Below are 12,742 nucleotides of genomic sequence, written 5' to 3' on the forward strand. Positions count from 1 at the left end.
ATATAGTATATACATTTTTAAGTAATTAATTTTGAAGGCAAATTTTGCTCTTCAGCACTTGAAGCAGGAAGCAGGCTTCAAAATTCTATGAAAGACAATGCATAATATAGAGACTCTTTTGTCGTGATTCACTGTTACATAAGATTAAGATTATTATTATCTATAAAAGCTATCATTTATTGAGCTGATACTTTATAGTACTAGATACTGTAATGATTATCCCAAATTTACAGATGAAAAATCTGAAAGCATAATCAGAAAAATTAACTTGGCCAAAGAGCACACAGTTGGTGAGTGACAGACTGGGATTGAAGCCTAAAGCACCTTAAATTTGAAGCTCTTGTTAACCTCATACGACACTTCTTCCTTATAATTCCTTACAGTCTACTCTACGTACTAAGTAAGCCATCTTAAAATAATAATTTATGATAAAACTCAGCTAACCAACAGTCTTTCTCTCACTTCAAAGATAGTCTACACACAGGGGTACTCTCTTAGTATTTACAATCTGCCTGTTATTAGCTGGAAAAAAAGGAGAGAACTATTAGTCCAGACTCGCTGGATAAAAACCTGTAAGAAACCTAGTGTCAGTCTATGAAAGCCTTTGAATGGTGAGCACTGGAGTTTGGACTTTACAGGAAGCAGCCATTGAAATCACTAGAGTAAGGGAAGTGGCAAGAGGGAGATTTATCTCAGCTAGAACATGTTTAGGAGATAGGGAAGAACCTGCTATGATCATATGGCCTGAGATAACAGAGAACCAAGCTTGAATAGTGGCAATACAGTACAGATCCTGCAAGTAAAGTGTTGCTTCTTTTCTTTTTGTATCCTTGGCACTTAGCACAGTGTCGGACAGGGAGGAGGAGTTTAATACATCTTTGGTAAATGAGTGAGAGGAAGTGCTATATGGTAAAGACAGGTGACTGGTGAATTACTGGAGGTGAAGGAAAAGAAAGAGGAAAGGGAAAGTGGAGTCTGCCGCGAATGTTAAAAATGAAGACAACTGGGGAATCTCTGATATAAGTAAAAAGCTCCAGGAGACTGGGAAAGCTATTGAGCAGTTGATTCACAGGTAGTTTGAGATGATGTGAGAAAGGCAATGAAAGAGATGCTTGGAGTCATGTGAAGTTAATAAATTTATATACAAAGATGCTAGTTTAGAAGATGAATTGGGGGGGGGGCAGCAGATGGCATAGTGTTTACATCGCTGCACTCCCACATGGAGTCCCACACGGCTGACCATGATTTGATTCCCAGACCCAGTGGCTTGAAATTCACACCAGGAGCATATGCATGCATGCCCAAGACCCTGGGAAGAAAGTGGAGGAGAAAGGATTGTGGCATAGCCATCCCCCCTTGGGGGTGACTTCTCACTTTCCCTCTCTTTCTCTCCCTCTCTTCCCCTGGTGAGTTCACACACCCTAAGGGAAAAACAAAACAAAAACAAAATAAGATGAATTGAATACTAGGAATGAACTATATTCTGTTGCCTTTTCCTTGGGATTAATAAGATTTTTATGGTACTGAAGACACAGAAGTAAACTGGACAGCTGGATCACTCTGAGTTAAAATAAACTTAGATTATTCTAAATGTTTCACACTCTATTATTAGACTCTTCCAAAAACAAAAACATAAAAACAGCTATTTTGTGATATTCAGGTGAACTCACAAAGCAGTGAAAATCATGTCATTAAACTGGGTTTCCCACTTCATGACTATATTAAGACACGTTAGGACTGGCACCTAGATGCTTAAAGAACAGGTATGCTGCTCTCTTGCAACTTGTTTTTTGTCCGGGTAAATCAACATGCCCTTTGTACTACATCCTAGTGTGAATGCGTTTTCCTGAAACTGACCTACTGTCAGGTCTTCTGTAAAATTCAGTAAATTCAGAATCCTAGACAAAATTAAAATAGTATAGAGATACCAGTAACTTATTAATCAGGAAATGGAAAAATGTAATATTAATCAAGCATTCTAGCTTATTTTCCATGACTCATAATTAATGAGTCAGAATAGAACAGACTATAATTTTTTTTCTTTTTCTTTTTCTTTTTTTTGGGGGGGAGAGGTTTTTGCTATAGGGCGCGTGTGCTCGCCAGAAAGACAGAGAGACAGAGAGACAGAAATCACCCCCCGGGGGGACGGCCACGCCACAATCCCTTCTCCTCCATTCTCCTCTCGGGATCTTGGGCACGCATGCACACTCCCCCGGTGTGAGTTTAAGCTACCTGGTCCGGGACTTGAACCACAGTCAGCTACATGGGAGTCCAGCGACATAGCCATTATGCTAACTGCTGGTCCCAGAATAGATTATAATTAAAAGGAGTACTCGAGATGACTCTATAGCCTACTTATTAAGGGAGCTGGGTCCCATATAGCGTATTACACAGTTTGAATCCTAGCCCTGGGGATTTGTAAAACACACTGGGCATGTGCTTATATGTGCCCCCAAAATCTCGCTGGGATGGAGAAATAGAGGAGGAAAGACTGTAGCATGTCCAAATCGTATTGGTGAGGTGCCTTCTCATCCTCCCTCTCTCTACAGCTCTTTGGTGAGCACATATGCCCTTTGGTAATTTTTTTTTAAAAAAAGGGGGGAAACCAGCAGTTAGCGTAATGGCTATGTTGCTGGACTCCCACGTAGTCGACCGCGGTTCGTGTCCCGGACCCGGTGGCTTAAAACTCACGCCGGGCGCGTGTGCGTGCGTGCCCAAGATCCCGTGAGAGGAGAATGGAGAAGGGATTGCGGTGTGACCATCCCCCTGGGGGGTGATTTCTCGCTTTCTGTCTCTATGTCTCTCTTTGTCTGTCTGGCGAGTGCACGCGCCCTACAGTGAAAATCTCTCCAAAAAAAAAAAAAGGTAACTCTGTAGACTTTAGTGTTTGTCTGATGATTTGGAATTTATAAATAGCAGTGATTTGTGTACCTAGGTGCCAGTTAATAAAGTTTCATTGGATGAATATTTGCCTATATTGCTTACTATATTAGTACTAACAATTCTATTATCATTTAGTCATCAATGCTTAATAACTTCTGAACTTTCAGGTTTTATTCTAGCAATGAATTCGAAGGTTATCCTGGAAGGAGAAATATTTACAGGTAATTTCTTTCAATTCATTCTGGTATTTATCTATATTAATATTCTACTAAAAATATGTCACAGTCTTCAGAAGATAGAGAATATTTTTAAAGTATAAAATGAAATAAAAATCATTTACCAATTTAGATAGAATATTAACAGGGACAGTCCATGGCCTGCTGGTTAAAGGAGCTGGATCCCATATGGCCAACTACTTAGTTCATGTCCCAGACCCGGCAGCTTAATAAAAATGTCAGGCAAATGTGCCTGCGTATGCAAAATCTTGAAAGAAGGGAGAAATGAAGGAGAAGGGATTATGGCATGACATGCCCCATGTAGGGGTGCTTTCTACCTCTATCTATCTTTCTCTGTCTCTCTGTCTCTCTCTGGTGAGTGCACATGCCTCCTGGCAAAATTTTTTTAAAAAAGGAACATTCATAGAATGTTGTGTTCTAAATTAGTATTTTAAAAAACTCCCCAAAAATATTGGCCCACTCAAAATATTTGTTTTCAAAAGTAAAAAACTTGAAATTCTCAGGCTGACATAACTACTAAATACTATTGACATGTACTAAATATTTCAACTAATTTAGAGGTAATTCAACACATCTATTTACTTAACACCTATTTATTAAGTACCTGTTTGTCTGAGGGGCTGATTTTATCCTCATAATGTGAGATGTATTTCACTATGCCTCACTGTAGCATAAGCACAGCCGTTACCATACTAGAGTCTAGGTTCACATTAGTTGTCGCCTTGGTGGGAGTGGTGCCCTCAACACGCTCTTTCGGATGTGGACACAAGCACAACACAATAGCAATGATGTCCTCGTGGTGTGCTATATGCTATGGACCTTTTGTCTAATTTACAATTGTGACTATTAAATCCCCACAACTCTGTGAGGCAGATAATATTGTTGGAGCCAGAATTTGTACTGGGCATGTGCATTCTTACCTTTTATTTGTATTTTCAAGATCACACCAAAATATGAACATGAATACTAACTCTGCTGGAGGAAACAAGAAATTTTCCCTCTATTAAATTCCTATTCCTTCCTGGGTCATGATCTTACCTTACCTATTAGGCAGAATCTCTTTCTGGATTCAGCAATGTCTCTGGCATCATCAGAAGGAAGTCTTGAATTGGCACAGATAACCAAGGAGTTCCCAGCCCATCTCCATCCTGGCATAACGCCATGTTATCTCCTTCAAATGGGATACTGATTGTGAGAATTTGGAGTCAAGTCTAGACATCTAAATATAAGGAGACTTCATGGGGAAAAAACAGAGTATAGAAAAATGGAATTAAAATATGAGCTTGTGGGACCAGCAAATGGCATAATAGTTACATTGCTGGACTCCTATGGAGTTGACCATGGTTTAAGTCCTGAACCTGGTAGCTTAAAACTTACATTGGGCATGTGTACAGGTGTGCCCAAGATCCCAAGAAGAGACTGGAAGAGAAGGGATTGTTGTATGGCCATTCCCCCTGGGGGGTGATTTCTAGCTTTCTGTTGCTCTGTATTGCTCTGGTGAGCACATGTACCCTATAACAAAAATCTCCCTCTCAAAAAAAAAAAACAAAAAAAAACTTATTTTGGTATCATGCATAGGTTTTCATAATATGTGTTTTCCATGAACTTTTTCAAAATCTTCTCATATTAAAGCTAGTCATTTTAGGGGCCAGTAGGTGCTGTGACAATTAAGGCACTGGACTCCTACATGGCTGACAGTGGTTCAAGTCCTGGACTTGTGGTTTGCTTTCTCATTTCTACTCTCCCCCACCCCCTGATGAGCACATGTGCCCTATAACAAATTTTAAAATAATGATAATGATAAATAAAATAAATCACTATTTAAAAAATAAAAAGGCTAATTATCTTATTCAGGAGCCATGCTGAGGGCTCTGTGGGTGAATGTGGCACCAATCTGGTAAGTACAGATTGGTTTGTGTAAGGATCTGTGTGAGAACATCTCCAGATTGAATTTTAAGAGCCCATGTCTCTTCTGAAAGAAATGGAAGGCACAGGAGGGTCTTAGAAGCTTCGTTTCTTATTTCTAATTTGCTTATTACTAATTTCTTCTTCCAGATACATGAAGATATATCATAGTGATAGTGCCAGATTTTCCTTGTACATTTTGCCATGGGGCAGAAAGAGAGAGATAGGAAGATGAAGAGCTACTATGTAAAACCTGAGAGATTAATAGCTATGGGAAGTGACCACCTCACTGTCATTTGGGATGTTCAATATTTCCCCCACCCCAAGAAAGCCATAGAGATTTTTTTCCTCAAAGTTTGTGCCTATTCAGGCAAAGATGGATCAAAAATCACACTATATCAAAATACTGTGATTCCCCTTTACTTTAAATGTTATTGGCAACAGAAAAATAGTGTGGGTTTGATGTCAATATGTAAATTAGTCACTTTACATGGAGTAGTACATTTTGATAAATACAATCTCAAAATTTCAGCTTAGTTTTATTTTCATTTCCCTCTAGAATTAGCATTGGAAGCCGTCCTCCAAGCAAGAAGTGCATTACTTGCCATCTAAGGAAAGAAAGGTGCCAATATTACACAGCAACTTTCAGCGACTATGCCAAGTACTATGCACTTGTGTGTTACGGTAGGTAATGGACCAAACTTAAGCATTATCATCCCACTGCCATTGTCTTCATCCACTTCACCACTTGCTAAGACATTCATAGCTACAGGTTATTGGGTACTTGTTATATGTAAGGATATCATCTAACACTTATTTTAAAAAATTAAAAGAAGGTAGCAAAAAGTTTTATTATCTTATTTTTCCGTAATTTAGGAAAATGAGAGTAGCTTGCCAAGGTCTACACTGATGACAAACATTAGCCAGAATTAAAGCAAGAATCTGTTTCTTGTCAATTCTATGTTTTTAATCATTACATTTCGTAGCATAGCAATGTATGCAGACACAATCTACCAGCTATCTATCAAAGGATTTGAGCAGTATTATCCAAAAGAAGCATTCTCTAATAACATGGTTGCTGGACTTTGGCTCATTTTATACAGAGATATTCAAACTCTTAATATCCAAGGGACAAGTCCATGGTACAGAAATCTCAGGTTCCTCCATGGGAAGTCAATCAGTCTTTGAATGATAGCTTCAATGGGAACAGAGACTAAACCTTTGTCACTCGGTATGTTTTTCCTAAGTCTGGAAAGTATCATAAGTAATTCGTTCAACTTTTTAAAACTCATAGGTAACAAAATACACAAAACATTTCTAAATTGTCTGAGCCATGTGTACATCCAGTTAATACTTCTATGTGCAGTGTTTTATTTATATCTTGAACATATGGCAAGCAATAAAACAGGTGAGGTGAAGAGACCAGTATAGATACATGAAATTTTGGGGGGTTCTGATGGTCATGATGGGGATTTAGAAAACCGATTTGGGAAACCTCTAATTCCCCAATCTCTGACTCTTACTCCCAGCTAATCGTCATTTAGGGATGGGGAGTGAAGCCCTTGGTGAGAGGTATTATAATAATGCATACCACCCTCCAGTTTCTGGAATCAACATGTAAGAGTGGTGGCATAAAAACAAATGGACTCTTTGACTGATTGAGATCCCTGCTCATTGCAAAGGCCCTGAAGTTCCTGTGAAGGGAACCAGAATGAAAGCTACCCTGTCTTGCTAATTCTCTCAATCCAGCCACCTGGCCCCAGAACCTGAGTCATAGCTCATTTGAATATACGGACATGAATAAGCATTTTAGCCCAAATGCTCCCTTCAAGATGGTGTAAGATGTCAGTTTGAAATAACACTTTCATAAAATGTTTGGTCAGCGGCATCATTGAAATGTCAAGAGATTGCTGTTCATAACCATATGGGCTGATTGTAGTCATGGCATTTAAAGGTATGCATTAAATGCCCTTCTCAAGTTATATGCAACATTTTTCAACCCAAGCTATGTATTTACATAACATATCTTGAAAGCTTACATGCCAAGCACACAGTATCAGTGAACTAACCATACAGAATTGTCTGTTCAGCTATGTTTATCTTCTGGAAGGCAGGGGCTGCTTTCTTTTCATCTTTGTAGTCATAAGACCAAGAAGAATGACTAATGCACAATGAACGGGCAATGTTTTTGGAATAAACATAGGTGTTAGGGAATATCAGCACATTGCTCTCTTTTGCAGGGTCTACCAAAAAACTCATTTTGCAGCTCTATTTACCGATAAAGGCATCAGTGACATTACACTTACATGCATTTGTATTCACATCCGTTCTTCCTTAGTACAATACTTTAACTTTTTGGAAAACACTATGCCACATTTTATATCATTTTGTCTTCCTAATATCCACTTGAGCCTAAGTACTCACTACAAAAATAAGGAATCAAGGACTACACGTTCATCAAAAGTTGGTGGAAGAGCCCTTTCTAGAACTGGAATCGCCTGACTTTTCCACCACTCACTCTTCCTCGGCAGTATGGTAATTTCCCATTTAGCAAAAAATATACTGTGTGGGAAGCATCACATCGTCTGGTGTTTTTGAAGCTCCAGTAAAATGAGTCACTGCACCATCCTAGGAAAAACCTTGAAATCTTTCCCTTTAGGACTAAGAGTAAAGCCTCATTATGTAACTTCAAACTCTCTAGAGGGGTGGTGAGTAAGTCCCAGATGACAAGATTAAAACAGGCAATATCGTATTGATGATGCTGATGGAACAAAAGCACTGCAAAGGATAAATTCTATACGACTGCTGCTTAGGCCACGGGGACCACACCCTCAGGCCACAATGTCAAGAGCAGTCATTTGTCTTAGAGTTTAAGCAAAAATTATATGTGTGTTTTCATTACTGGAAATGTACACCCATGAATATTCCACACTGTGGATGTTGATGGATTAAAGCTTGGACATTTAGGTTTCTGTCTCATCTCATTATATTCTGGCCAAGAATGTAGTATGCATGCTTATCCCTGTTGATAACTTCGAAGAAAAGCTACCAACTCAAATGAAAATTTCAGCAATTATATAAAATTCTGAGATGCCACATAAGAACTGCTAGCTATTGAGGGAACCTAATACATAATGTCTCTTTATTCTATTCCCAAGTTAGCCTGAGGAGTCAAGCAGGAAATCAAAATACTAGCTTGATTACCTGCAAAAGCTAGTTGGAAAATGTGGCCAAGACGTGCGGCTTCCTAGTATTGCAGCCCAGAATTACTCTCACAAACATGGGTCTGACTGGACAGCCACAGGCTTCCCTCATGAGTTCTGGCACTGCCATATTTACAGTACTGAAGAGCTGACCAAAAGCATGGTCTCTGCAGGAACACAGGTGTCAGGGCACCTCAGAACTAACCGGAAGCATCCTCCTCTGTATTACATGGGGCCAGTGATGCTCTCTCCTCGTAGAAGGAGACAATCTGGGCAGCAAGTGAGCATCTTCCTCAGCCTCCACATGTGTTGCTTTTAGCCCATTGACTGCCTGGACCAATTTACCCTTGAAAAGTATATTTCCAGGCATCATTTATTCTGTAGTTTGAGTAAGTGATGGATAATTTATGCTTAATTATTTGTCTATCTTGTTCCCACCAGACTTCCTAGCTTTAGGGCTCTCTCTCCAGCTGCTGAGAGTGCTGGTGGCTAACAGCTCACAGCTGAGACTCTTTTCTTTCCTTGGATATTGCTCTCATCCCAGGCCACATGTAGGGACTGCTCTATGCTGAAGGATAAAGGCATGGCCTGCTGCCATGGCCTGCTGCCCTTTGGAGACAACTCCATAGGCCATCAGCTCCAGAGCTTCAGGTGGATTGTCTGTGGTCTCTGTGTTAGAGCACTAAGGCTCACCTTCAGGCCCTTCCCACACAGCGAGACTTCCCAGTATTGTCTCCTCTTAAACTTCTGGTCCATGAACCTCCTTCTTGGTCTGTGGGAACCAGGGACCATGACCTTCCACAGGATCTTTGAAAAGGAAATATATTCTGTATTGATATATACATGTATTTCTGCATGTATAATTACATGGGGAAAATGCTAGATTTTACCCTCCAAAACAACCTAAACATTGAACTAGATCTCGACTATTCAGGATTACTTTTGGACAAGTGCACAAGCAATGCTTCACTCACATCTGTTCTTTGATTGGACCCTGATCTCATGTGGTATTTACGTGTAACTTAAAATGTGACATTTACTTCTCTATGGGAAAAATGGCTGCAGAATTAAAAGATGTACTTGAGGTTGACATTAACCACAAATACTGTCAGCAGTCCTTGATGAAAGCTATGTGTTAATACTAAGCTTAAGCTATGTTTTTACTTTTGTCCCCTGCGCAGGCCCGGGTCTCCCCATTTCCACTCTTCACGATGGCCGCACAGATCAAGGTACTATCTTGTTTACACTGTTGTCTTACCTAAAGAAATGCAGAATTCTCTGTGAAACTATACTAGAGAAATCAGGAGTTTCTCCAAGCTGACAAAGGGAACTGTAATGGAATCTTGATATGACACAGTTTACTATTATCCAGATGTGGATATTAATCAGGTCAAAACTGATATTATGAAATTTAATAATTCTTTGTAGTAAGAATCAGCATAGCATAGATAGTCATAGGGAGTCATAACCATAGAGATTTAATTCTGTCTTCTTAACTAGCCTTATAGAAACCACAGAAGATTAGAATTGAAAAGAAACAGCATACTCAGTGCAATCTCTCTCTCAAAAAAGAATTCCTGATTTGGAGGGTTTTCTTCATTTTTTGGTTTGTTTTTTCACATCCTAAGCTGAAGACAAATTCTAGATATAACTTTGCTAGTTCAGAGCAGAGGGTGACTATCACGCTAGCTTTTTTTGTTTGTTTTAACAGCTACATCACATTGTTGCCACGTATGAAAGCCCTGAAATTTGTAGGCTCTTTCCATTTTCAGCTGCTAGCAAGGCAGGTCTCCTCTCTCCTGTATTTGTGATATTGGTTCAAAAAAGTTCACAGCTCAAAGATGACCGTTTTTGCTCTCAACAGAGTTATCCATGTGTATAATTGCTCGGATACTCTTCCTGCTGGTTCTCCATTATCTTTTGATTTACTATTAAAAACATTATAGGGTTGGAGTTGTTGGAGACCAGGGACAATGAGAGACACGCAGATGCCACTTCCTTCAGCACTCATGCCTGCAATTGCCCCTGGACAGCCTTGATGACAAGTCCAGAGACTGCTTTGGGATTAGATTGGCAGTCAGGTAGAGGTGAAAATAAAATAATGATGAAAAACAGAGTTAATTCAAGAGCTCTGGACAGGAAAGGCATTCTCATAATAAGACTGTGAATTTAGTTTCATTTTGAAGGTTTTCTTTTTAACCTTTTGTCTAATAATGAAATACTTTTCAGAATAAGTGAGATGATGTGTCTTCGAAAAGTTCATGAATAATGTTGTATTATAAAAATAGTACGCGTAGAGCCAGACCCATAGCCTAGTAGTTAAGGGAAACCAGACCATACATGGCTGACCACGGCTTGACTCCAGACCCCATCAACCTGGAAAACACACTGGGCTCATGTGTAAGCATGTCCCAAGTTCTCATGGGAGAGATAGATGAGGAAGGAGTTGACAACATGACCATATCCCAATGGAGGAGGATTTTTTTCTCCTCTTCTCTTTCTTTCTGTATCTCTCTGATGAATAAATATGCTCTCTGACAATTAATTTTTTAACTATACATTGGTTTCAATTTGATTTGCACCAAAATAAACTCATACTTCAATTTTATTTTTCTGTGAACTCTTTGAGGGCCTCCTGTTCTTTGTTTGTTTGCTTTACTCTCATATGAGATCTGTGTGCTCACTAGAGAAAGAGAGAGAAAATAAAAAATCACCCCTCAGGGGCATGGTCACACTACAATCCCTTCTCCTCTAGGGATTTCAGACATGCACACACACATGCCTGGCTATCTCTCAAGCTGTTGTGTCTAGGACTCAAACTGCACAGTCATGTGGAATCTAGCACCTTAAACACCACACCACCTGCTGGCCCTCCTCTTGTATTATGTATTTGGGGTCATCTCGATCTTTAGTGAGAAAAATTTTAGAGCAATGCTACTTTCAAGTCTGTAAGCCTTTGTTTAATAGATATCACCATAGAAGCCCACTTCCATTTTACTATGACTTCGGTGAGCAAAGTGAGCTGCCTTTTTTCATATTATAAATTTCTGTTTTTTAAAATATCCTTGTTATATATGTATGTACCAATTTCTGTGCTATTTTTGCTTTATTACTTCATTTAATACCTACAAATTAGGTACAGTGTTTATATCATTCTTACATAAGTCATGTCATATGTGTGTGTGTGTGTGTGTGTGTGTGTATTATTATTTTGCTAGAGGGCGTGTGCACTCACCACAGAGAGACTGAGGAAGAAGAGGAACCCCCGTCATGGGGAAAGGTTATGCTGAAATCCCTTTTTGTTTTTTTTTTAAGAGATTTTTGCTGTAGGGCACATGTGCTCACCAGAGACAGAGAGAAACAGAAAGCAAGAAATCACACCTTGAGGTTATGGCTACACCACAATCTCTTCTCCTCCTTTCTCCTCTCAGGATTTTGGTCATGCATGCACATGTGCCTGGTGTGAGTTTAAGCCGCTGAGTCCAGGATTCAAACAACAGTAGAAAACGTCCAAGTCCAGTGACATAACCATTATACCACCTGCTCATCCCCAAATACCTTCTTTTTGTTTAAGAATGAGATTTTTGCTATAGGGTGCAGGCACTCACCAGAGAGACAGACGGAAAGTGAGAATTCTCCTCCCAGGAGAGATGACCACACTGCAATCCCTTCTCTTCCATTCTCCTCTTGGTATTTTGGGCACACATGCCTAGCATGGTTTAAGCCACTGGGTCTGGGACTCAAACCGTGGTCAACTACGTGGAGTCTAGCGATGTAACCATTCCACCATCTGCTGAGCCCATGAAATCCCTTCTTCTTTATTTCTCCCTCCTTTCTGGATTGGCATGTGGTACGGGCTTTCTCAGCTGTCAGGTCACACTGGCCCTATATTTTTTCTAGCTCACAAAACTCAAATTCTTCTAGAGCACAGTTCCACAAACTTGTCTAGTTATAAAATTCTTCAGATATGTTTATTATAAATATAGTTTCGTAGGTCCTCCCCAGAAATTCTAATTCAGTAGATTTTGTCTTGTGCTTAGAAATCTGTGTTTTTAATAAACACTCAGGTGCAGTTATAGAGTAGAGGCTGTCTTTAATTTATTCATAGTGTTGTTTATTTGTTTGTTTGTTTGTTTTTTACCTCTTTCCATTGTATTTAGTGCCAGCCATCTTCATTCAACAAATATTTATTGAGTACCTACCAAATTAAGCCAGACACTGATAGGTACTAGATCTATAAAATGAATAGTTACTGGATTGGACATTGTCCCTGCCATCAAGGAGATTATAGGTCCTTGGGGAATACAAACATGTGAATGGGCAGTTACAATCGAATGGGGTAAATTTCTCTCTTCCTTTCTCTTTGCTTCTTTCTTTCTTCTTTCCTTCCTTTCTTTCTTTCTTTCTTTCTTTCTTCCTATATTTTTTGGAGAGGTTTTTGCTATAGGGTGTGTGCGCTTTCCAGAAAGACAGAGAGAGACAGAGAGATAGAAAGCAAGAAATCCCCCCCCGGGG

The 12,742-nt window shown here is 39.5% G+C and overlaps 1 protein-coding gene across 1 annotated transcript in view; it reads left to right on the top strand.

Annotated features, from left to right (window-relative positions):
* FAP (fibroblast activation protein alpha) overlaps positions 1-12,742 on the top strand; it is an 82,958-nt gene that overhangs the window by 47,269 nt on the left and 22,947 nt on the right. The window contains exons 15-17 of the mRNA XM_006160267.3: positions 3,051-3,104; positions 5,584-5,708; positions 9,409-9,456. Coding sequence (XP_006160329.1) covers positions 3,051-3,104; positions 5,584-5,708; positions 9,409-9,456 — 227 coding nt within the window. The remainder of the gene's footprint in view (positions 1-3,050; positions 3,105-5,583; positions 5,709-9,408; positions 9,457-12,742) is intronic.

The sequence above is a fragment of the Tupaia chinensis genome, unplaced genomic scaffold (genome assembly GCF_000334495.1).
Source record: "Tupaia chinensis unplaced genomic scaffold, TupChi_1.0 Scaffold000674_2, whole genome shotgun sequence".
In the NCBI taxonomy this organism is placed as follows: domain Eukaryota; kingdom Metazoa; phylum Chordata; class Mammalia; order Scandentia; family Tupaiidae; genus Tupaia; species Tupaia belangeri.